The sequence below is a fragment of the Podarcis bocagei genome (assembly GCF_964188305.1).
Source record: "Podarcis bocagei genome assembly, chromosome: 4".
Taxonomy (NCBI): Eukaryota; Metazoa; Chordata; class Lepidosauria; order Squamata; family Lacertidae; genus Podarcis; species Podarcis bocagei.
The window spans coordinates 25,354,731-25,380,674 of NC_138128.1; the positions used below are offsets into that span (position 1 = coordinate 25,354,731).

Sequence of the window (25,944 nt, forward strand, 5' to 3'; positions counted from 1 at the left end):
GAAAGGAGAAATCCACTCCCACAATCATATGACTCAGCTGGCAGCAAATGAGAAGGTGACCTCCCACAAGCACAAGAAAGATGGGGGAATTACCTGATATCTGGACCCTTTATACAGATCTGTTTGCTTGAATGTCTGAGCACCAGGTTATTCTGGAATCTCGATCATCAGCCATCCCATCCCCTTTCCCTCATTTGTATGTACAAAACATGTTGCCTTGATTTATTATGATTTTAGTTTGTACTGTTTGGCTGTATTTGTTTTCGTTTCTTTTTTGGAAAATAAAACAAAAAAGACTATGCATAAAAGACAGTGTGTGTGTCTGTGGCAAAGGCTGGGGACTGGTTCAGACACAACAAGAAACCATGATTTAGAATTACGTGAGTGAGCCCTAGGAGTGTGGATATCTTCCTCTCACATAGAACACAGAAAGTTGCCTTATACTGAGTCAGGCCGTCGCTCTATTTTATCAGTTGTGTCTAATGCAATTCCTGACCGGTGCTCTTCAGGGTTTCAGACAAAGATTTTTACCAACCCTACCTGGAAATGGCACATATTGCCTTTTCTTTTCTTTCAGTGAGTTTCAGCAATTTCCATACTTTCCCTTTCATACCAAACCATCATTTATAGTTAGTTGTTCATATGCATGATTTTACCTTTGCATGTTCTGTGTATTATATGTGCTTCATTGCACGGGCTTTATTATGCTATTTTTATTACCTTCACTTTCTGTTAAAATCTGTTTGCTGTTTCTTTCCTCAATTTTTTTTTAAAATTAATTTTATTTTATTTATTTATTTGGCTATAACCTGAACTTGGTTGACCAATAAACTTTGGATTGGATATAGTTACTTCTGTCCAAGCAAACATGCCCTCCAAACCAGAATTGCAAGCCATAGTTTGTTGGCTGTAACAGATGGAATTCCAGATGGCATTAAGTTATTCAAGGGAAACTCTAATTTACTATACATGTAAAGCACATGGCTCACCCCAAAGGATTCAGGGAACAGCGGTTTCCCTTTTACCAAGCTACAATTCCAAGCACCCTTAACAAACTACAGTTCCCAGGATTCTTTGGGGGGGGTTGTCATGTGCTTTAAAACTTTACGCATATGGTGTGTACACATCCTGAGTTGTTTCTTCTGTGCTATTTTGTACTTTCTCCACTGTATGAACCCAGCTAGTCAGATAAGCAAGGCTGATGACATCGCTAGGTAGTGAAATCAGATTAGGCAGCATGGTGCTGGCCCTGAGAACAAATGAAAGAGTATTGTCCTTACCTAAGAAAAGGGAGGAAGGAAACAGCATGTCCCAACAGTTAAGGCAACCACAGCACAGCATAGTGAGACAAAGAAAGTCCATGCAGTTGTCACTGCAGTGAGAAATGTTCCTTGCATTGCTGCACTGAAACAGCTTCATTGCCGCATGTTGTAGCAAGACAGGGAACCATGGCCTACTGCCCCAGTTATCTTCGTAAAGGAGGAGGAGGACATCTGAGGAAGTCTTTCTCCAATAGAAAGTTGCAGGTAAGGGTGTTTTGGGGGTGGGGGGTGGGAGGTGGGGGGTAGGGTGAGGAACAGGCTAACCATCCCTGAACTAATTTTTAAACCATAGTTCTTAAACTAATCAGTGATGCAGTGAGAAATTGCATTAAAAGCAGACACAAGGGTATGCATGTAGAAGCCCATTATACCAGAAAAAGTCCATTGTTTATTTAAACCTTCACTTTAGCATTGGCTGTCAGGACTGCGTATGTTAGTGATGGGGCAAAACCATGGGGCCAAATATTATTTCTGAGCCTCCTTGGGGGTTACGTTATGAGAGCAGAAAATATCTTATGTATGTGGGTGTTAGTCACATAGAGGACAAAAGTGACTGTCATCCCCTTTACTTCAAATAGTAAAATTCCACTGGTCTGCATAATCTGAGGCCTAGTTGCAGGCAGGTTGCAGGAAGCCAGCATACATTCTATTAGATCCATTCATGAATCTCTAATGAACATTAGTGAAAATGTCACAAAGGTGGAAATACAATGAGTTGTTCATAACTAAGTTATAAACTAAGTTTATAACTCTTCAAAATATTTCCCCCCTTTATTTCTTGGAATTATTTCTACTTTGCTTCCAATATAAAATTACCAAAACATCTGCTATACAAAATAAGAAAAACAAGGCTTGGTTATGTGATAATTCCAGATGGCCAGCCATAGCAAAGATATAGGTACTTATCTACTGATAGAAGCATTTTCTGCACTTACATCCACACTGCAGAGAAGGTCATTAAACCCCCAGACATGGTTTGACGAACAGCAAAGGGCTTTCAAGACCCCTAGCCATTCCGAGCTTAGCACTGTGCAGCAAGCGGTTAACTCTGCACACAAATTGGCAATGTCGTTGATTCTAGAAGAAAACAGAAAAGATAAATTAATGCTAATTGACTGACAACTAGATAGATAGATAGATAGATAGATAGATAGATAGATGATAGATAGATAGATATTTCAGTAGTCATAGAATCGTAGAATTGTAGAGTTGGAAGGGATCCTGAGGATTATCTAGTCCAACCCCCCTGCAAGGCAGGAATATGCAACTGTTGTATACAGGGATCGGACCTGCAACCTTGGTGTTACATCAGCACACTTTAACCTACTGAGCTATTGAGACCACTAGTATGCTCCTTAACAAGGGACGCGGGTGGCGCTGTGGTCTAAACCACAGAGCCTAGGACTTGCTGATCAGAAGGTCAGCGGTTCGAATCCCCGCAACGGGGTGAGCTCCTGTTGCTCGGTCCCTGCTCCTGCCAACCTAGCAGTTCAAAAGCATGTCCAAATGCAAGTAGATAAATAGGTACCGCTCCAGCGGGAAGGTTCAGGCGTTTCCGTGTACTGCTCTGGTTTGCCAGAAGCGGCTTAGTCATGCTGGCCACATGACCCGGAAGCTGTAAGCCGGCTCCCTCAGCCAGTAAAGTGAGATGAGCGCCACAACCCCAGAGTTGGCCATGCCTGGACCTAATGGTCAGGGGTCCCTTTACCATTACCTTTATGCTCCTTAACCCAAACTAGTCTGCAACTAGTGAGTCAAGACAACCCATAACATGAGCAAGCAGAGCTCAAGTTTTTTCCCCTTTTAACTAACATTTTTAAGAGGAGGGAGGGAGGGAGAGAGGGAGGGAGGGGAATTTAATGTTCAAAGAGGCAGCTTGCTCTCTGCAATGTCACCTTACCTGCCTGTATCTTGGTGGCCCATGCATACATTCATCAGTGCATTACACACAAAACTATAGCGACTAGGTGGATTATCATTCAAGATCTTGCCCAACATTGAATAATTGAGGCTGTGGATTGAGGGATTCTCAATAAAATCCAACATGAACTCTGGATCCCATAACAAGTTGGAGTTTGAGGGCTGAACATTGCTATAGATGGTTTGCTTCACTTTTGAGCAGGCACTGCTAAAATAAAGGAAAAGGGAAGAGTTAGGGAGGAAAGTACAAACACTTTGCAGAATTCAGGTGTCTTTGGCCTATCAAATGTTTATTGAAATACACTGGTGCCCCACAAGACGAATGCCTCGCAAGACGAAAAACCCGCTAGACGAAAGGGTTTTCCGTTTTTCGATGCGCTTCGCAAGACAAATTTCCCTATGGGCTTGCTTCGCAAGACGAAACGTCTTGCGAGTCTTGTGATTTTTTTCGCTTTCCCCTCCTTTTTCTAAGCCTCTAAGCCGCTAATAGCCTTTTAGCCGCTAAGCCGCTAAGCCTTTAATAGCCGCTAAACCGCTAATAGCGCTAATCTGCTAATAGGGTTGCTTCGCAAGACGAAAAAACCGCTAGACAAAGAGACTCACGGAACGGATTATTTTCATCTTGCGAGGCACCACTGTATGAGTTAAATAGCTACCCAATATTTTGTATATTTCTCAGGTTACTAAGCACACTGGCTTTCAAATTTTAAGCACCTGAATGGGCTTGTCAAAGAAGTCAGATATATACCTACATTGGGAGAAAAATTGATTAGCCAAATTCTGAAGTCAGCAGTGCAACTGCAAAATCTGGGCACCGCAAAATCTTTCGGCTTGGATTAGATGCTCAATATGCTCGGTAGTTCATCACTCACACAACTTCATAGTTCTCAAGCTGGATCTCAGTTTTAATCAGTGCAATAAATCATACAATTATGTCTAAATTAACCACAAAACTCATCTAAAACACTTTTGTATTAGTAGTAACAGGAAAAACAACAGCAGTGCTTACCCTTTTAGCTTTATATTTAATCAAATGTTTTATGTACTGCCTGTTGAGCAGGCATTCCAAGACAGTGTACAGTAATATAAAATATAATGCCAAAAATATACAAATTAAAATTAAAACTTAATCAAACCATCAGTGAAAAATACTTAAAATTCTACAGTGGCTAGTATTAATAGCCAACAAGGCCATGCTGAACAAGGAAGTTTTTAACATGCTGACACTGTAACAAAGTTGGTCCTCTCAGGTGAGACCATTCTAGAGTGTTGGTGCCACCACAGAAAAGGCCTTCTTCCTGGTTGTTGCCAGATGTACGCAGTAGCACAACTAGGAGAGAATCTGATAATGTTTTCAGTATGGAAGAAGATCTGGATGTGAGATGTTCTGCCAGAATAATATATATATAAAAAAACAAGATGGAGGATGTACATCAAGGAAGGACCCCTAGACAGGAAGCTACTCTTCTACTGAGTGTGAAGGGCTGGAAGTCTACAGCCCTATTCTATGTGCAATGTCACTTCACATAATGTACAAAAGAAAGGTTTTGGCCAAGATTTCAGATTTTTTTTAAATTAAAAAAACAGTGCCCAGAAACTCATTTACAGACTTCCTTCAAGCCCTCTGGGGGGTGGGCATGGGGGGAATAAGAAGAGAATGAAGCAAGGTTTCAAATTAATCTTCAGCCTCTGGACCTCCCAGTCTTGAAAAATCCTGATCACTACCACCTGCCCCTGCAATAATTAACAGCTGACAAATCTACAAACATACTCTGTCCAGTGTTTATTCAAAAGGTTGGTTGCAACTGGGTAGTCCAGGGTGTATTCAGCTTGGAAGGACACCAACCTCATGCTCATAATAAACACATATCAAGGCTCTTTTCCTTCTTTAAGTTATGTGAAATGTTTTGTGAAATGAAGCAGGCAGATTAAGAATTACTGCGATTCCAAAAATGCCAGTGCTATGATACTGGAGTTTGAACTAAAGCAGCATTCCAATACTACAGAAACATCCAGTTCCAAAACGGATAACAGGAGAAAACAGTACTGGTGGTACATTTGCAAAAAGAATCCCAACCCCCACAATGTACTAATACTGCATAACAGCTCCAAAAGATGTGGGGGAAAGTAATACTAGGGCTGAATCTAGACACATCAAAAAAGTGTTTCAGTTTAAAGCGTTGTAAATTTAAACAGGGAAAGCAGGTGGGGGAAAATGGGATTCCACGTCACCATCCGGTGGCACAAAGGTATATTGCACATACACGCATATAAATCGCTTTTTCTTTACCCGTCTAGCTGAGTCCTTAACAATATCATATTTGTTGATAGGATCTAGGCAGGCTTCCTCAAACTCAGCCCTCCAGATGTTTTTGGCCTACAAGTCCCATGATCCCTAGCTAGCAGGGCCAGTGGTCAGGGATGATGGGAATTGTAGTCTCAAAACATCTGGAGGGCCGAGTTTGAGGAAGCCTGATCTAGGGAGTTCTGGCATTACTGGTTTGGAGTAGTAATGAAACTGCAGTGATGAAACTGCCCTATCCAAGTGATTTGACTAACCACAGCAGCAGCAACTGGGTGACCACTAATATTCACAGACCAAACAACAATGCTCCCAGGTACATGATGCCCTTGTTGCTTTCTTCCATTGTCCAGAGGCTCAGACTGTTAGTCACACTTTGGACACATCGAAAGAAGTATGAAATCATGGTTAACTTGTCCCATCTATTTCAACAGGACCTAGGTGCAATTAACTTGAGTTTTGCTCCAACCAATATATGCCAATTCCACAGAGATTAGTCTCTCAGAGCAGCTTATATGCAGTTTCCTCTAAAATATCATTACTGATACACCACTGGTTCAAGCGAGACCTGAAATCACGATGTGCTTTTAGAGTGTTGAATGGACAAAATCAGGGCCAGCCCGCCAAAGAGGCACAGTGAGGCAGTGTGCGGGGGCTTCACCTGGCTGTCTCCAAACGTCAGAGGGGGGGCAGAGTGAGGAGGCACAGGGGGTCCTGCCTCATGTGGCAAAATATCCTGGGTCAACCCCCTGGACAGAAGTGTTATGTGCCACAGGTGCCAGCCCATGGCCAGAACAGCGTGGAAGCAAGTTGTTCCATGGATGGAAGAGATAAGATAAAGTAACAAGCAGTAGAAGCCATAGTGATGCAAATTATAAGGGAAGAGGAAGATGAGATAGAGCCAAGTCTGAAAGCAATGTTTTCTCTGCATTGTGGGGCACAGAAGAGAGTGGGTAGATGAAGGCAGGAATTGGTGTCTGTCTAAATCAGGAATGGAACCTATTTGTCATTGATTAAAATTTGATTGTCCCACACTTTGATGTAAAAACTTTAACAACAACACTTTTTAAAAATCAGGAATAGAGAACTCCGTGACCTTCCAGATACTGGACTCCAAATTCCATCAGCCAAGTGTTATTCTTTCTTAAATGGGGATAGCAAATTTGTTAGTTTCTGCCTTGCCAAACAGCCCTCATGCTTTCTCAGTCACAGATTTTATGAAACACTTCGACTGCTCCTTAAAGACAACTTGTTTATACTGGAAAATTTAGAGCGTTGCAACAGTACTTTTTTTTAAAAAAAGCAAGCCACTAAACGCTGCTGGATCACAATGGGCTTTTTTCATGACAAGTTCTGGAAGATTTTGAAGATACAATTCATACAGAAAATGAGACAGTTTATTCTTTAAAAGGGGAAGTTTAGTTAAAATTGCAACGCTTAAATAGGAAGTCACAGGCTTTTTACATGCGAACTGCATGGGGCATTTTGTACAGGGGAAAGGCTAAAAGCCTGAAGTAAGATATAGGTAAGACTCAAACTTCAAATAAATTTCAAATGTTAAGATATTCAATGTTTTACTCTGTGTGGAAAGCCATGGGCTTATTAGAAAGCTATATTAATATAGCAGGGAGAATGACATTGGACACTTCTGCTTACAAATCTACTGCAATTGCTCATCAGAGATAATACGGGAGTTTTCTAATGATTTGACTGGAAACTTAAAGGCACAGCTCCTCAAAGCAGCAAAGCCAAAATTCATACAATTAAGTCAAGTGAATTAACTCTTACGTGAGTTAAAATACAGTAAGATTAAATGTCTTCAGTATAAAAGCACTAGGTTTTTTGCTGTTTGAAGTGTAAAGATGGATTAAGCCTTCTATTTCAAGTAGTGAATTGCAGTAAGCAATAGATATAGGATAACAAAAAATAAAGCACTTCTCAAATTATTCTGTGCCTTTGCTTTACTAAATAAATTCTTCTATTTATGGAATATCACCATTTGGAGACCAGGACTTCTACCTATTTAAGTATGGGCACACTTTCTGAAGACACCAACTCTGTAGGTTAAATAGGCATAAAACACAGAAATCATTCAAGAGAATAAAAATTTGAGACTGAAATTCATTATAGTAATATACAAATTTAAAAGTGTACCAATCCTGGTTTCTAGGAAGAGGTTGGGGCATTTTACAATCCTGGGTTCTGGGGGAAATCTGTCTAAATTACTAAATTATAATTTTCTAACATTGTAGTAATTTAATAACACTGCATTATGCAGTGTTTTGGTCTGGTTTGGATGCATACATCTTGGCTTATTAAGACAATATAGGGATGAGCCTTGTGCCCAAACACTCAAATCAACTTCAAACTATGGTTTAAGGTGTGATTTTGTTCTAATCCCAGTAATCATAGTTCCCCTGCTTGGATGAAATGGGAAACAATGGTTAATCAATCCTGGAAGTCTTCAATTTTAGTGCACCTGAAAGAGAAGGGGGGGTGCATCTCCCTCCTTCATGTGCACCAGCCAAATGAGGGAAGGTGGGCAGCTACCATGGAGAGGGTCTTTTCAGTGATGGTGCCCCTGTTACAAAGCATGCTCCACTGAGATGCTCCCCTGACAACTACATTGTGGTCTTTAGGGCCACCAGATGAAGACCTTTTTCATTTCCCCAAGGATCTTGTGTTCTAAAAATATGCTCCAGTGTTTTTTAAATGGGGAGTCTACCATTTCTCTTGTTGCCACCCTCCAATTTCTATTGGGGGTGGTAAGTGGAGAAAAAGCCTCAGATTTTCTCAGGACTGGGTGAGCTTGTATGAGTCCATGGGGCAGTGAGCAAGATACAGTGGTACCTTGGTTCTCAAACTTAATCCGTTCAGGAAGTCCATTCCAAAACCAAAGAGTCCCAAAACCAAGGCACGCTTTCCCATAGAAGAGTGAGAAGAGTTTGGATTTGATATCCCACTTTATCACTACCCTAAGGAGTCTCAAAGCAGCTAACATTCTCCTTTCCCTTCCTCCCCCACAACAAACAGTCTGTGAGGTGAGTGGGGCTGAGAGACTTCAGAGAAGTGTGAACAGCCCAAGGTCACCCAGCAGCTGCATGTGGAGGAGCGGAGACGCGAACCTGGTTCACCAGATTACAAGACTACCGCTCTTAACCACTACACCACACTGGCTATTAGAAAGTAATGCAAAATGGATTCATCCATTCCAGACTTTTAAAAAAAACCCCTAAAACAGCAATTTAACATGAATTTTACTAACTAACAAGACCATTGATCCATAAAATGAAAGCAATAAACAATGTACTGCAGTCACACAATCAATCAATCAGTAGCTGAACTGGGTTCCACACAGTCACAAAAGCAAAACAAAAAGAGCTGCAAAAAAAAAAGCAAAAAAAAAGTAGAAGCAAAAACAGACAGACCTCAGAGTAACACTCAAAATGGAAGTGTGGCACTCAAAACGGAAGTGTAGCACCCAAAACATTCAGCTTCCGAAAAAAGTTCGCAAACCGGAACACTTACTTCCAGGTTTGCAGTGCTTGGGTTCCAAGTTGTTTGAGTACCAAGGCATTTGAGAACCAAGGTACCACTGTACTGCATTCAAACACATTAATTTACATCAATAGGGAAATGAATGGGTGGCTTGGGGACAAAAGTTCTCCCCAGACTGTAACACGCAAACATGTCTACAAGTAAGCCCCACCAAAAATAACTGCTTAGATGAAACCAGGGGTAGAAACAAGTTTTCGAGTTTTCAAACTAGAACCTGCTTTCTAGGAACAGAAATAAAAACAGGCGAAGGCAGAGAATGTATACAAGGCAGATAATGAATACAAGGAGCAATTAATATATCAATGTATGTTAATGTATGAATACACACCAACTTTTTAGATCAAATTTTGAAAAGAAGAGCTTGTGGCTACCAACCTGAAAAGATCTCCAAATTTGCTTCTGAGATGGCTACAGGACATGTAGAGATCATAGAGATAGGCTAAAATACATCTTTCTGGGGAAGAGCATTCTGATGGATTAACAACGTGTTTGACAACACCACATAATCTGTAAAAAGAGAAGAAAATCATGCAGGGCTGATGACAGAGAGTGGTATAGTCCCTTCATATATTTCAGAGCTGAGAAGTTTAACACTGTGTGTTTCTAAATCACCATTCTGAGCTACCAAGCTAAAGGAGGATGCTGTTTACATCTCATCCTATATAAAGAGCTTACTTTCCCTTTTATCTAACCATCACTTTTTTTTCCAATGCACTTGGGAGTCCTTCAGATTATTTAGTAAAGAGAAAACATGCACCATGGACTTTCCTACCTACTGGCGTGGGGCTTTAATTAATTTGATCCTCTTTAGAGCCTAATAATTGTGGTACTTAAGTGGAAGGTGATGAGCATGCCTAACACACAATTCTCATCAACCTCATAGAATACAACAATTCTCAAGATTCCTTCAGAGGAATCTATTAGTATTAAACGAGCTCCAAAAATAAGTAGAAGATGTGTAGTTTTAAGGAAAATAAACTGAAGCACCATTATCTAAATGCCAGTAATCAAAAATTTCCTAATGGCATGAATTCATCCAACAAATCCCAGTATAAGTCCCTTTACTAATTACATTTGAATTCCTGAAGGAGTTCAGAGCATTCACAGAAAGGAGTTCAGAGCAGGCACACGGCCAGCTCCTCAGGGAAGGTGAGGCTACATGCACACTAACCGATCTGAACCACAAAAATGTAAATTTTCTCAATCCAGAATCATCCCTGCTTATCCTCAACATGCTGTGTTCAACCTAGATTGATTCTAGATCCTGTCATCATAAGGCTAGGTGGGGTTACTTGATACATGTTTGGAAACTTTCCCCTTGATTAGGTTATCTACTCCTTTTCCTCCCTGCACATGCCTCAGGTGAATGAAGAAGGAAGCGGCAACAGCATATACACATTAGTCCGGTGGCCCACCCATTGCTGGGACTGCCAAATCTGTTTTCACCTGAACACACTGCAGGGTAATGTATAACCAATCTGAAATGTGCTTGTATTTCTTAATTTTTTTGAATGAAATTAGATTTGCAGGAACAACCTTGATCAAGGTTGTGTTTGGACTATGAAGAATAATAATACAGTGGTACCTCGGGTTAAGAACTTGATTCGCTCTGGAGGTCTGTTCTTAACCTGAAACTGTTCTTAACCTGAAGCACCACTTTAGCAAATGGGGCCTCCTGCTGCCGCCGTGCCACCAGAGTGCGATTTCTGTTCTCATCCTGAAGCAAAGTTCTTAACCTGAAGCACTATTTCTGGGTTAGCGGTGTCTGTAACCTGAAGCGTATGTAACCTGAAGCGTATGTAACCCAAGGTACCACTGTACTTCTACTCACATGTTCACTGGGTGGAAGGGGTCCACACCACTAGACTGAAGCTGGTCATCTGTGTTCATGGTTAATAGTTTCTGCTGGCTCTGCTTATATTTCAATATGTTTCGTATGTAACCCGAGTAATAATAATAATAATAATAATAATAATAATAATAATAATATATGCTCAAAAAGCAATTTCCCCAGTCTTCACTGATTCTATAAAAAATGTCATGTATATGCAGCCTGAGAGATAAAGGTGCATCAGGTATATTCCCGTTCTTTACTATAATGGCAACAGCAATGTACATTTGCATTCCTGGATATACAAAAGTTTTGTGTTTACCACAGACTTTTCAAGCAATACTAAACACTGTTTGCAAACTGAGAATGCACTACTTCTAGCATGTAAGAAAGCTATTAACATTGTGAAGTCTTAGAAAAATAATACCACTACAAACCCTTCAAAAACCTGAGCAGTTTGGTCTGGATTCAGAATGAGGCAAGCATGGTAATGTCTCAGGACAGCAACGATGCAAACACACAATCCTGTTGTGTAACTTCCTGCCAAGCTGGAGGACTTCAAAAGAAGCTCAGCTTCCACCACACTCAGCTCATTCAGCAGCTGAAATTAAATATATACATATATATGTCTTGGTTACATAAGCCTCCCAGGTCCAAAAAAAAACACATAAAAGGAAAAAAGTATTAAAGGCAGATATAATGATGCAATGCCTCCTTCCTGCTGTAAAGGAGTAGAAACATGGAAAGGAGATAGAAAAGGCACAACACTGTTTTTCATCATGATAAAAATCATTATGTCTAGATCTGGGTTCAGGTTCCTAAACATAGGAAATGAAATGTAAGCAGCCTTCAAATAAGTTACTGTAGAAGTGCAGGAGATTTTGTTTTGTTGCCCTGGAAAAACCCTTCACTTCTTCCATCTCCATGGAAGAAAAGCATAGCATCTGAAGCAGTTCTTTAAAAATATAAATGAAAGCTGTTTGATATAGCAGCTTCTTCACAAAGGGTTTTAGTGTGAAGTACCTTAAAGTGGTGGTACAACTTAGCTCAAGCACTGTAAGAACTGGTTTGGCTCTGCAATTGCTACTCAAGTCATGGGCAGAGCAATCCAAATTGCTGGTCCACCACGATGGACAGGGTTGGATAAGGCAGAAGTGTCCCAGCTTTTGACACTGGAGGAGCTCTCCCACCCAAATTGTGGATGAGCAGAAGCTACCACTGGTGGCATTTGGGGAATGGGGATGGGCAAGCACAGGATCATGTGCTAGATCATGTGCCAACCATGCCACTATGCTGTGACAGCAACAAGACTTCCACTTGCCCAGGAAAACCTGTTCTTTACTGCCAAATCAGAGCAAACCTTGGGTTTTCCATGGATTTGATGTTTGCTCTGATTTAGCACGTAAGAGTGGATTTTCCTAGGTAAAGCAGTGAAGCAAACAGAAAACCACTTGGACCCAAGCCTAGAAAGCATGGGACAAGCGGAAAGCTTTCTGTGCACAGGCCTTTGCAAGTGTGGACGAGCCCTGAGTGCTGAAACAGTGAATGAGTGTTCTTGCCTGACACACCTCCACTCTGGCCAGCACAAGCAGAGGGGCTATTGAAGCAGCAATGGCTACACTGCTCCGTCAAAGCACACAATTGCCAGCCAGGGATGCGGACTGACACCTCTGTGGCTTACTTGGCATCAGGTATGTGCACTTGACATTTCCAAACATATTTGACTCTCATACTTTTTGCATAAAAGGGGAAACTGATATCATGTTATGTTAGGTGCAGGGCTGGATTTAGGTTTGATGAGGCCCTAAGCTACTGAAGGTAATGGGGCCCCTTTATATGTCCAGCTGTCCTTTGTCAACAACAAATTGTCGCTGTTTTTTGTGTTGAATATATGCTATATGGTAATTTGTGGACCTAACAAGTACCTAAAGCCATTTGCACATAACAAAATATGTATTTTATCAAAGTAATTGATGTAGAAATGAGCAAACCAGTGATATTTTAGGGAGCAGGCTAGCAGGCGGGGTCCATTACTTACATCATAGGAGCCTACACAAAACAAAACACTGTTGCTGTATGTAGGTTTTATTTTATTTGTTTTTTATCTTATATTTTGGAAATGTACATGCGGGATGTACATCCCCTAAACTACAGCTTGTTTAGCTTATACATTAATCCGGCACTGGTTAGGTGCATTCACACTGGCTGTTTGCAGGTGAATTAGTGCTGGAACTACTGGGTTTATTGCTGTAGTGTTCAGTGCTTTTTTTCTGGGGGTACTCAAGAGTATGCTGTATGGGCAACTTTTTTTTTCTAGAAGAAAAGCACTGGTAGTGTTTGAACCTGACCAAGAGAAGTTTGGTATGAACTTTTCTTCTCTGCCTCGGGCAGCCTTAGTTCATTCCTAATATTTCAGTGTGGACCATACAGAATGATACTCTAAAGTAGTCTATTGCTGAAGTTTTTGCAAACCAAATTACTATGCTTTGAAAGTACAGGCGTGAACACACCCTAAAAGTGAGCATGTTTACTTTGGCCTAAGTTCAATGGACTTTTCTTCCCAGTAAGAGTGTTTAACATCACAGCCTTAGTTTAAGGTTACCAGATGTCCCCATTTCCGAGGGACAGTCCCCAGATTTACAAATCAGTCCCCTAACAAAATCCATTGAAGTTGAAAAGTATCCCTGGATTCATTGATTTACAAATCAATCCCCTAACAAAATTTACAAATCAGTCCCCTAACAAGATCCATTGAACTTGAAAAGTGTCCCCGGATTCATTGAAAAAAATCTGGTAACCTTACCTTTGTTACATACTGCAAAGCACTTACTATTATTGGTGCCAATTGTGGGGGTGGGGGAAACCGATTAGGCTTTTTTGCGCTGAAATTCTAAAGAACATTACTGTATTTTTTATTGTTTTATTTGTGAACGAACTTCGAAGCTGCTCTTAAAGCTGGGATGGAAATAATTTAAATGAAGAAATAAGTCCCATTACCTGAACAGCAAAGTCAATAAGCCCATTGATATTTAAAGCAGGCTCCATTAGATCAAAGATAAGCTGTATGTGGTGAGCCAATGGAAGATGATATGATGTCCCTGAAGCAAAACTAGTAATCTGTTCCAGAACATTGTTGGAGATCTGTTTAAAAAAATAAATAAAAATGGAACTGCCAGTAAATTAAAGCACTGCACCAGCTGACGTACCATCATGCCTACAATCACATTCATTTGATTTGTTGTTTTGGATCATTTCCCTAAAGCCACAAACAACAAGCGCAACAACAAGTCTTCTGTATCCTGTCCTCCCCCATGAGTCCCCAAAATCTACTCCAGAGGATCTCACCACCTTTTGGAGGGTAGAAGGAACAGGAATGGGAGAGGAAACTCCACTGCATGCACCAGTGAAGCTACAGCCACTGGATACGGACCTGAAATTTTACATACATTTGCCATCCATACACCTGCCAACTGAGAGTAGCAGCTCATGCATCTAGTTCACAAAAACCTATGCCATAACCAAATCCAAGGTGTCAGAAGACCCTTCGCTGTTTTTGCCAAAACAGTCTAATGGGGCTACCTGGTGATGTAATGAAGAGGGAATGCAGGTGAATGCTGCTCCAGGGCTTTTTTTTCCCCCACAGCAGGAGCAATAATCTGCCAGAGCATCGGGGTAATTGATGGATCCAGCTTGTTCTGACTAGTGAATGCAGTGTTAATGAAGATTGCAAATTTGTGACAGATTAGCACAGAGGAAGTAAGAGAACGAGGAAATCAACCCAGAAGAGGCTGGATACTTCTTTCCTTTTCATTAATAGGGTTCCTACTTCATGCTATCTGCTTAAATGGGAACACTTCTTTGCATGACTGTTTGTATTTCTAATTAAAATCTAAAGGTCACTTTTGAGCTGGCTAAGGATAGTGCTAATGGTCTTCCTCATGAAATCCTAGAATTGTTCCAGTCTTTCTTGCCTCAAAGTGCACATAAGGAAGTTATTAAAGTGCAATGCTTCCCAAAGAAAACCACTGCTCCATGAAAGACTAACACAGTTGATCCTGAAATAAAAGATTGCCTGCCTAGATTTCTGATTTATACACTGATTGCCAAAACATAGTGGAAGAACTACTGATAAAAGCTTGCAAATATGCAAGCTCTTTACCAATTCATTTGACATGCAGGCAAGAACCTCCAGCTTTTACTGACTGACTGCGAGAGCCTTTGGAATTTTGAAATCTGGTTCTGGCTGTTTTTTCACGTGACCAACATATGTATCAACACATTCTTAAAAACATAGCAGCTGTGGAATCTTACTTAAAGAGACATGTGGTGGAGGCCATTAGCCACAGTTTACATAGTGATTATATGAATTGTCATTAAAAGGCTCTATGAGGCATTCCTGGGGCAAAATAAACCATATGTGATTGCAGACTGAATTCTCTACAGATTTAGCGAGATACTAGTCAGGCTGCTCTGTAAGCCTGGAACTTCTTCTCCCTTCTTCCTCCCTCCCACCCACCCTTCCAAAGCCAGACTGAAGAATCTCTTTGCAACATATTCCTTTAGGAATGCATTTTCTGTAAGCACACAAAGGGCCGATTCATACTATGTGTATACCAAGCTTCCGGTACCTCCATTAATTCTTGTCCATTTGATGTTCTCCTCCAAATCACCACCCACCTTCCTCTCCCTCAATCAAATTTTGCTCATACTATGGACACTCCAACAACTATGAGAAAATCTAGACTAAGGGACAGCAAAATGTGGGAAAGTGATGAGTTGGAGGAGAACCTTATATGGACAATGGATAATTAATGCAGGTACAGGAAACTTACCATCCACATTAAACAACAATATGGATGAGCCCCAAATCTCTACTCTTCCATCTTCCTCCTCCCCCCCCCCTCACATTTCTCCAGTTCATGCACACTTTATATTACGACTGAAACTTCAACACAGAAATGGAAAAGATTGCAATTTCTACAGTGGAAAATACCTGACATGTCACTTGATGCTGATCGAAGTATGAAAGCTGTTGCAGTTTTGTAAACACAGTCTCTAATGTCGGAAAGGTTTCCTGTTTGTTCTTTCTGACTTTCTGCCCTTCTTCTCCAGCTAAAACATTTTTTGCACAGTTTACGGCAAAGTCTAATCCAACAAAGATTTATTTGAGAATAAAAAACATAAATTTTCATTGCATGCAACATTGGCAGGGGAAAACTGCAAACACATTCTATATTTAGAACGTCATTGTTTTCTTTAGAAGACTGAACTAAACTAAATATTTAAAAAAAAAAGCAAACAAATTAATTTGGTTCTAAAGCTTGAGCATGAGAGTTCAAGTTCTTATCAAGAAGGCTATTAACACCGATACATACTTAAATTGTTTAATTTGTCATGAAAGACAGCCATAAATATAGTTTAATTGGTTTATGTGTCGTGCTACATGAAAAACAACAGAAAATATTTGGCTGCCTTGAACAGGATAATTCAGACATGATGATTCTGCAGAGTTCATAAGGGTGCTTCTTATAACTCCCTCCATCCTGGTTTTAAAAGGGCAATGAAAGCTCAGCAATGGGCACTGGGGTATTACCGCTTGTTTCTGTAGTTCTTTTCTTATTTAGGATTTTCAAGATATCTTTGGTAATCTTCTTTAACTGATGCCTTGCCTCTTCACGTTCCTTGCCAACACCATACAGAAGAATCATGCGCTGGTTACATTCATGACTTGAAGATTCATCCTTTTAATCAAAGAGAAAATACAATAAATCAAGAACAAGCTGGATAGGAAACAGAAAACAGTGATATCTTAGCAAGGAATTGTGAGAATAATGTAATAGGACGAGGTAACGTTGGATGAAAAGCTATTGAAAAAACAAATCGGAGCTTTGAATCATAGAATCATAGAGTTGGAAGAGACCACAAGGGCCATCAAGTCCAACCCCCTGCCAAGCAGGAAACACCATCAGAGCACTCCTGACATATGGTTGTCAAGCCTTTGCTTAACATGTTGAAAAGTGTATCTCAGGGACTTACATAAAGAGAAAACAAAGCTTAACCTAGTGTAAATATTGTTTATTTGTTTATTACATTTATATCCTGCCTGTCCTCCAAGCAGCTGAAGGTAGCAAATGGGTTGACCTCCTCCCCATTTAATCCTCTCAGCAAACCTGTGATATAGGTTAGGATGAGACAGTGGTCTCCCAATGAGTCCAAGGTCAGCCAGTGAGGCTCATAGCTGAGCAGGGATTTGAATCCTGGTCTCCCAGGTCCTAGACCATTTTTCTAACGACCACACCACTGCTGCACACAAACTTGTATATAAAAAAGAGGTGCATATACAAACAGAATGCACACATTGCTTTCACATTTCATTACTTTAACTGAATTCTGTTCCTTTCATAAGTCACTTCTCTTTTTATCTATTCAATACATGAAATTAACCACAGGGGAGGAGGTCATTTTGAATGGGGGTTCCGTTCCTGAGCCCCTTGCACATCGGCAGAGCACGCATAAGCCCACGCTGCGCCATTTTCAGGCCACTTCTGGTTCAGCGGTGATGAGCATGTGCGTGGTCACATGTCAATCAGGCACCTATTTGTAACAGGAGGATTGCCAAGAAAGCCCAACTTGGTTACATCTCATTTCCAAAAGAGGACATTCTCAAAAATGAGTGGATTATTTGCAGGGAAGCTAAAAGATAAAAGGCCACTGTGGGAAAAAGAAGCTGGAAATAGATGGGCCAGCAGGCTCAACTTATGGTCTTATGTTCCTGGACAGATTACTGGTCTTCATGAGACTGCAGCTACTGCAGAATGCCACTGCCTGATCTCAAATCACAACTCCAGATTTCTTGCGAACTTCTGGACCTAGTACATAAAGCTCTAAACAACATGGAACCCAAGTACACCCCAGATATTGCCTTCTCCAGCTACTGCCCCACCTATCTATTAAATTCTGCTGAGAATGGCCTACTTATTATTCTGACTATAACTTCTGTTGGGCAGGCAATGACACAAGACAGGGCATTCTCGGTGGTGGCCCCTCGCCACAACTGTGGAACTCTCTCTCAAAGGACACTTGGTTTTCCCCCACCTCCATGTTAGCCTCATTTAAGCATTAACTGTAAACAAAAACAAAAACCACACAGCCAGCCCCTTGGAACGGGATTTACTTTCTTGATTTTACTGCAATTTTGTATATTTATTTTATTTATTTGTATATGTCTCCAACACTCTAACCACTCTATGCCATACTGGTTTATGATGTTATGATGCTCTTAACATTGTCTTTCTAAATTGAATCATTAGCCACCCTGTGCCCCTACTGGGAGGAAATGCAGGATACAAGTATGAGGAATAATGGTAGCCCTGGCTCTGAAGAGGTGTCCGGTTTTCTCCATTTCCAGACTTCTGTTCTGTTGTAAATTTCTCTTGAGGATTTTAAAGTGTTAAGGAGGTTAGTTTCTGCATAGTGCAGATCAATAGTAATCTTGTTCAGTTTGTACAAGGACAGATGAGTTCTACCGAAATACCATCTCTTTAAATTGCCCTAGCAACTGTTGCCTAGGCAAACAATACTCATTTAAAAAAAGTATGGCACTGCATCTATTCTGAAAGGGATGTAATCTTATCTTCCACAAATCAGAAGGACATTTATTATGTTAATGTGGTTAAGTTGCACAACCTGGTTCCTGCCAAAAAGCTTTCAAATTACATTATGGTGTGTGCTTTTTGTTTTGCAGAACTGTTACTTAGCTGATTTACATTGGAGGGCGAATGCCAGAATCTACTAAAGCTGATCTCAGAACTGTTCTAGGTGAGCACCATAGACTTCAGTGTGTCTACCTTGGAATAATGGGATTGTACTTTGCAACATATATATATTCTTTTCTTAACTAAAAAAAGATAAATATTTCCTTTCGGGAGAAAGAAACTGAAGCTGTCACTCGGAATTTGAAACTGCCTCTATTCCAGCTGCTTAAAATCAGAGAGCATCCTAAGGATTTAAGCCCAGTACTTCCTCTTTGTCTGTTCTGATTCACTCGCTTGGGCTGCTTCTGCATGGGACGGATTATTTTTTTGCTGATGAAGTCTACTAAGTGAATATTGCCTCATGACAATCAGTCACACACCTAGACAAAAAGAGAAGACAACTGAGAGCAGCACACTTTCACTTCCAGCAAATGCAACCATCCAAAACAAGAAAGCCCAAGTCCTATTTTTTCTGCAGCTGATCAAGGTAACTATATAATTTCTACTGTAATTTTTATGCAAACTTTCTTGTGCTATATATATTTTTTAAGTCCTGCAGTGTCTAAAAAGGCACGAAAGCTACAATGCTTGTGTGCCATGTTTTGGTGTAAAATGCTAGGCAACTATCAGTCGTAGAATTTACAGAGGGCCAAGTATGCAACTATCATTTATAGAGGTCAAATATATTTAATGTGACTATCACCTGCACTTATAGCTGAAAGCGAACATGAAACATTCCTGTTTCAAACAGTAATCTATTTAGGCTATATAGATAATGCAGAAAAGGGAAAAAACACAAACATAAGCTATATTTTACATAGTTGTAGACATTCTAGTTCGAAAGCACGTCAAAGTGCAAGTAGATAAATAGGTACCGCTCCGGCGGGAAGGTAAACGGCGTTTCCGTGCGCTGCTCTGGTTCGCCAGAAGTAGCTTAGTCATGCTGGCCACATGACCTGGAAGCTGTACGCCGGCTCCCTCGGCCAATAAAGCGAGATGAAGGCCGCAACTCCAGAGTCGTCCGCGACTGGACCTAATGGTCAGGGGTCCCTTTACCTTTACCTAGACATTCTAAAAGCATGCATACTGCCACTTCTCTGCTCGCTTGTTCTTGAAAAATTCCACATAATATTAAAATAGCTTGGGCACTTCTATAGTTTCTAATGTTTTCTGCTTGAAAATGTGTGCTGAGCAGATTTTGTAATAAAGCTACTGTAAGATGAGGAGTGAAGCTGCATGGAGCTAATCTCCTTATAAGTATTTTGACATCTCCAGGTAAGTATTGTTTTTTATTCACCCACTCCTGGCTGCACAAGCTGGTTGCTGCAAATCAGGTCTGCCCTTCTGCAGAAATATATGTTTTTTCTATGCTCTCCCTATACAATTCAGAAGCAAATGCTTCCCCCGATGGGAACCATCCTCTGAATACACATAAAAGTACAAATCAGAAAGCTTGGGAATAAACTCTTCTATGAGTACAGTAGACATTTATGAGTGGCCAAAAAAGAGAGCGAGAGGAAAGGCATCACCAACAGAGAGGGCAAAAGGTGAAACAGATCCACACGAAATTTGCATGTGCTGATTCATATTCATTAGATGCAAACTTAGAAAGAATTCATATAACAGAAATACAACGGAGCTCATCACAGTGGAGAAGACTGCAACCAGAGTGCTTTCACAATCCAGGTGGTAACAGTGGCTGGGCAACTTCAAGGCCCCTTCTCTTCCTTGTTCGTCACCTTGACTCGACACCTTGTTCGCCTTCAAATAGAGGACACCCTCTGATAGATACATGCTGTATCTCCTTAATGCTTAAGGCTCCTCGAAAAAAAAAACCCTATTCATTGATTTAACATTCATTCTTATTTTCTTGTAATTCTTAGATTGTACTTTTATTATTTGTTGTGAGGCGGTTGTAAGCCTACGAGCATTCATCTTGCATTTTTCCTGAGTTTGCTTGCATGTCGTCTTATTAATTGTTCATCATTCCTACACTTTTCAAGGCACTTCCCAGTCAGTTTCCAAACAAGAAGTCAGGGTGTGTGTGTTTCTTTAAAAAAATGGATCTGCTATGCTAGGACAATAGTGCTTTAACTGAGTGAACCTAAATTTACAGTATGATCTGGACCCCAGGCCCCACCCCACAAAATGCTGACAGTCTGGAGGCACCCTTAGTCGTTCAAAAATGTGTCCAGTGGATGCACATGGAAGACTCAGTTGAGTGGAGCCCTCCCAACTCCATGAGCCATGAATCATATCTAATAGTTTACAAAGAATACCTAGATAATTCCCATTTTGCTCCTATTTTGGTTCGAGTCGAGGCAACAAACCATGCCATAATCCCTGGCTTAGCATTATGTCCAAACTAGAGGTTGAGGTTTGTTTCACTGCAAACAAAATACACAATGGCTGTACTCTTTGGAGGCATTATGCTTCTGAATTCCAGTTCCTGGGAACTGCAAGGGGAGAAAGTGTTACTGAGCTCAGAACATGCTTAGAGGCTTTCCATAGGCATCTGCTGACCCCATAAGAACAGGACGCTGAGCTAAATGGGTCATTTGCTTAAACCAGTAGTCTCTTCTACTGTTTTTATGTGAATTCAAGGTTTGTTCTCAGTTTACTAATTGGAACTTGGAATAAAAATAGCATTATGTCTGAACCAGAGACAGTGGCTTATTTTACTCCAAACTACATTTCTTTGTCTTGGCATTTTATTTTAGGTTAAAAACAAAGAGGAATGTCAGAGAATTCATGTTCTATACCAATTATGCAAATCATTTTTTCAAATTAAAAAGTCAATAGGAATATTAGTGTAAAATAATATAAACACTAAGACATTCTGAAACCACTTAATGTATTTCTGCCATAATTTCAGGAGTCTAATATAAGGTTTCATCTTCCTTATCCAAGTAACATGGTTCACTGGCAGCACAATGTACACATGCCTGCTCAGAAGTCGGTGACACCAAGTTCTATAGGAGTTACTCCCACAGACGTATGTATAGAATTGACAAGGCCTTTAAAATTGTTTGTGACTTAAAATCTGAGCTTTTAAGTCTGATGTGTGACTGGTTTTACCTCTTTGACTGCAGGTTAACAAGTTTTATGCTACCATTTGTTTACAAATTACAGTGGTACCTCGGGTTACATACGCTTCAGGTTACAGACTCCGCTAACCCAGAAATAATACCTCGGGCTAAGAACTTTGCTTCAGGATGAGAACAGAAATCATGCAGTGCTGGCGCAGCAGCAGCAGGAGGCCCCATTAGATAAAGTGGTGCTTCAGGTTAAGAACAGTTTCAGGTTAAGAACAGACCTCCAGAACGAATTAAATACTTAACCCGAGGTACCACTGTATTGTATTTAAATGTTTTATTATTTTATTTCTTATGAATCACCCAAAGGACATATGTTGTGTGGCCTAGTAAACAAATATTGCTCTCCTCCAATCCATTCAGTAGAAAGTAAGTCCAATAATATAAAGCCAAGGAGGGGAATTCAAGACTAAACCTTCATTTGGAAATAAATACATCAATGTGTGAACCAGATCTGTCATTCCAGTAAGAGATACATGTGTTCTTATTTAGCATCAACCACAAGGTGGCCCCAGCAGTATACAGAAAAGCTGGCCAGTGACAACACAGTATTCTTGGAAATATACCATATTTTTCTGTGTATAAGACTACGTTTTCCCCCTTTAAAATAATGTCAAAAATTAGGGGGTGTCTTATACATGGGGGCCTCTTATAGACAGAAAAATGCGATTACTTTCAACGAAGACTTACACAAGAAAAAGTGAAAGTCGGAGGGGAAAGGTCTAGCTTAACATCACCTTGTGTGGCTTACATCACCACATGATTTTCATCCATTTTGCTTCTGACTCCTTGAGGATTTGCACCAGTTTTAGCCCAGTTCCTAAGACACATCAGGAACTAATGGCAAAGTCTTCACCTCATCCTGGACAGAGTTCCTACTTAAAGTCTACACTTCCACAATTGAATGTGGGGAAGTCATCACCTTATTATAAAGGAACTTAACATTAGCACATCTTGTATCGTTTAGATGCACGTGAGAAGGTACACAGTCTCCCATGGCTCAAAATAGTGTGCTATTTGGCGTGTGGGACCTATCAGCAAGCAGGGACTTAGCCTGCTTTGCTACAGTGGAAAGCTGGCATGCACGTAGGCCAGTGAATCTTCCTGAAAGAATAGATTCCACCTTGATGCTTGGGTTGCTGAGACCAGTTTTGGAAACGTGAAAACAAGTAATGTGAAAAAACTAGTAGGTATCTGCCATGTTTATGCATAACAGATATGAAGTTTCTCTGTTATGTTTACTTAAGCATGCAGGTTGTCTGTGCTCTCTACCTCATAACAGGGCTTTTTATGCTTAAAAGGTTGTCCACATTTATTAAGTTCCACTGAAGAAAATAACATTTGCTGAAATAATGTGACTTATCTGCTCCTTTTGCTTTGGTAGGAAGAAAATAAAGCCCAAATGAAACCAGAGTACAGCTCTCCTGGAAACTTCAGCAACTGCAGCACCACCAACAGGATGAATCAAGTTCTTTTTCCCTTGTTGTACACTTTTATCTTCCTTGTAGGCATCATTATGAACGGACTGGCCATGGGAGTCTTTTTCCAAATATCCAGCAAGTCAAATTTTATCATCTTTCTCAAGAACACAGTCATTTCTGACATCCTCATGATCCTAACATTTCCGTTCAAAATTCTCAGCGATGCAAACCTAGTGTCCTGGGAATTAAGAGGGTTTGTTTGCAAGGTGACGCAGGTAATATTTTACTTTACCATGTACATCAGCATTATTTTCTTGGGCCTTATAACCATTGATCGCTATTTGAAAACTGCCAGGCCCTTCAAATCATCAAGCACCAGGAATTTATCAGGAGCTAAGATTCTCTCCGCAGTTATCTGGATATTTATGTTCTCTCTGTCGCTTCCAAACATGATTCTGACAGACAAGGAGCCAACACGCGAGAACGTGAAGAAATGCGCTGACCTGAAGTCTGACTTTGGGCTACTGTGGCATGAAATTGTTAACTATGTCTGCCAGTTTATCTTCTGGGTTAATTTAGTCATCATTGTCGTATGCTACACACTGATAACGAAAGAACTGTACAAATCCTATCAAAGGACAAGACGCACCGGGCAAGCAAACAAAAAGACTGTAAATATCAAAGTTTTCATCATAATTGGTGTGTTTTTCATTTGCTTTGTGCCATTCCATTTTGCCAGAATTCCTTATACTTTAAGCCAAACAAGAGATGTTTTTCGGTGCTCCACCCAGAACACACTGTATTACATAAAAGAGAGCACCTTATGGCTGACTTCCCTGAATGCATGCCTGGATCCATTCATATATTTTGCCCTCTGTAAATCCTTCAGAAAGTCTCTCCTAAATGTACTGTGGAAATGTGCAACCAAAACAAGAGGAGATCAAAGTACAGAAACTACTGACGATGAAACGACACCAATGTAGACCAACAAGAATTTCATATAATACAGCCAAGGCTGTTTAGCACCCTCTTCAATACACACATTAGCTTTAGAAGTGAATCTGTGTTTGTGCTTCTACTGAAATCATGAATCACGTGTAGTCTGTGATACTAACAACAAGCTGCTGAATGAGAACATCTCCTGCCTTTTCCTGTTTAATATAGCTACGGGACACTGGAAAAACAACAATTGGATGAGTTGGAAGAAGCGTTTCTAATACTAAAAGTGCACAAAATAAATTGATATTCATAAAAACACAGTTGCATGCTCTCCGAAGTCTGGTAATGTCATTAGTAGTTGCACATTCAATGGGCTGCTTCAGATCCAGTGCCCAAGGTTTTATGGGGATTCAGCAGCCTGCAATGGCAAAGTGGGAAGGGCAATTGTTGATTGCACCCAAAGTCACTAAAATTACATAAATAAGTAAAATTAAAGGGCCTTTTAGCTTAGCACACATTTGGGCTTTTTAGAGTAGATCCACTGAAATTAATGGACCTGAGTTAGTCGTGCCCATTAATTTCAATGGGTCTACTCTTGAGTAGCATTGGATACAACCCTATATATCTTCCTGTCTCCAAGGTTTGTTTGTTTGTTTGTTTGTTTAAAAAAAAAACCTAAGCATTGTACTTTGGTTCTAGGATGTAGCTGTCACAATGATTTAACAATGGTGAATGTACAGAAGTTGTTTCCTTTTTCTGAATCACATCAGAGCCATCATTCTCTTGTTGCATGCTTGCACATTAACAAACAGCTTGTTGTAAACCAACTAGGACTTGCAAATGTGTCAAAAGTTCACTTTAAAATGGGTAATGCTTGAGCTTTATCAGACAGAGGCATTTAGGGAATAAAAGTTATTCTGTCAGGACCGCAGCTTGTTTCTGTTATAAAGAAGTTCGCTGCTTCTTGCAAGACTCTCACAAAAGTAAATGCAAGGTCTGTGGAGGAATGAAGACCTGCCTACCCATGGAACTTATTGACAAATGTATTTTCTTTAGGCTAAACTAGTAACTAAGGTTGTGTAGTGGCCCTACCCACTTATTTCACTTTTGGTCCCACCTACTGCTGGCATGCCCAGAAAGTTAACCAAGAAGGAATGCATCCCTTCAGCTGAAAAAATGTTCCACTGTGATCTTAGCCTAGCTGCCAAGCATGCCTAGAAAGAATTGTCATTTCTCAACCACAAGGCAGTTTTAGGCTGATGTTAGGGCACTAAATATAACCTCACCTTATTAAAATAAGAAAGCTGCACTGAAGATCCCGAAAATAGGAAGCAACACTTTTTTTGTAGGAAATGACACAATTTCAAAATGTCCTGGTTAATATTATTACCTAATAACATACTACTGTGAAAAAACTTCTCCGAGAGTGCTGATGATTTTCACACAGAACTTTCCTTTATTTTCACAGTGCAAAATTAAATATCCAGTTGTTGTTGTTTAATTAAATTTGTATACTACCCTTCATCCAAAGATCGCAGAGCAGTTCACAACATAAAAATTTAAAATGAATATAATATATGGCTGAGAAACGAAAACACTTAACTGAAATCAAAATGAGAAATACAAAAGTGTGTGTGTTTGCACTAGAGAAACCTGGCAAGAATTCTCCAAAAGTGTATAGAAAGATCCAGTGAATAGCAACAATTATTAAAATTTGTAATCTACCCACAAAGTAAGAGGCTAAAGATCATGAGACTACCTTTTAAATATATATATATTCTGACTCTATACTGCATTGGATG

The 25,944-nt window shown here is 40.2% G+C and overlaps 2 protein-coding genes across 6 annotated transcripts in view; one reads left to right on the forward strand and one right to left on the reverse strand.

The window, feature by feature from the left end:
* The window catches only part of MED12L (mediator complex subunit 12L), a 187,874-nt gene that overhangs the window by 58,654 nt on the left and 103,276 nt on the right, over positions 1-25,944 (reverse strand). For both annotated transcript variants that reach the window (XM_081190734.1, XM_081190735.1), the window contains 7 exons: positions 16,527-16,674; positions 15,927-16,045; positions 13,931-14,074; positions 11,371-11,534; positions 9,478-9,609; positions 3,223-3,450; positions 2,258-2,399 (listed from right to left, as the gene is read on the reverse strand). In XM_081190734.1, the coding sequence (XP_081046860.1) occupies positions 2,258-2,399; positions 3,223-3,450; positions 9,478-9,609; positions 11,371-11,534; positions 13,931-14,074; positions 15,927-16,045; positions 16,527-16,674 (1,077 nt within the window). The remainder of the gene's footprint in view (positions 1-2,257; positions 2,400-3,222; positions 3,451-9,477; positions 9,610-11,370; positions 11,535-13,930; positions 14,075-15,926; positions 16,046-16,526; positions 16,675-25,944) is intronic.
* P2RY12 (purinergic receptor P2Y12) lies at positions 1,510-24,798 on the forward strand. Of its 4 annotated transcripts, XM_081190551.1 has the most exons (4): positions 7,011-7,069; positions 10,465-10,564; positions 18,678-19,174; positions 23,167-24,798. In XM_081190551.1, the coding sequence occupies exons 3-4, from the start codon at positions 19,049-19,051 to the stop codon at positions 24,184-24,186; spliced, it is 1,146 nt and encodes a 381-aa protein (XP_081046677.1). In that variant the 5' UTR covers positions 7,011-7,069; positions 10,465-10,564; positions 18,678-19,048; the 3' UTR covers positions 24,187-24,798. The 4 variants fall into 4 exon arrangements, with proteins under 4 accessions (XP_081046679.1, XP_081046676.1, XP_081046677.1 ...); XM_081190553.1 differs by lacking the exons at positions 7,011-7,069; positions 10,465-10,564 and adding an exon at positions 1,510-1,526; XM_081190550.1 differs by lacking the exon at positions 10,465-10,564 and having other exon boundaries at positions 6,982-7,069.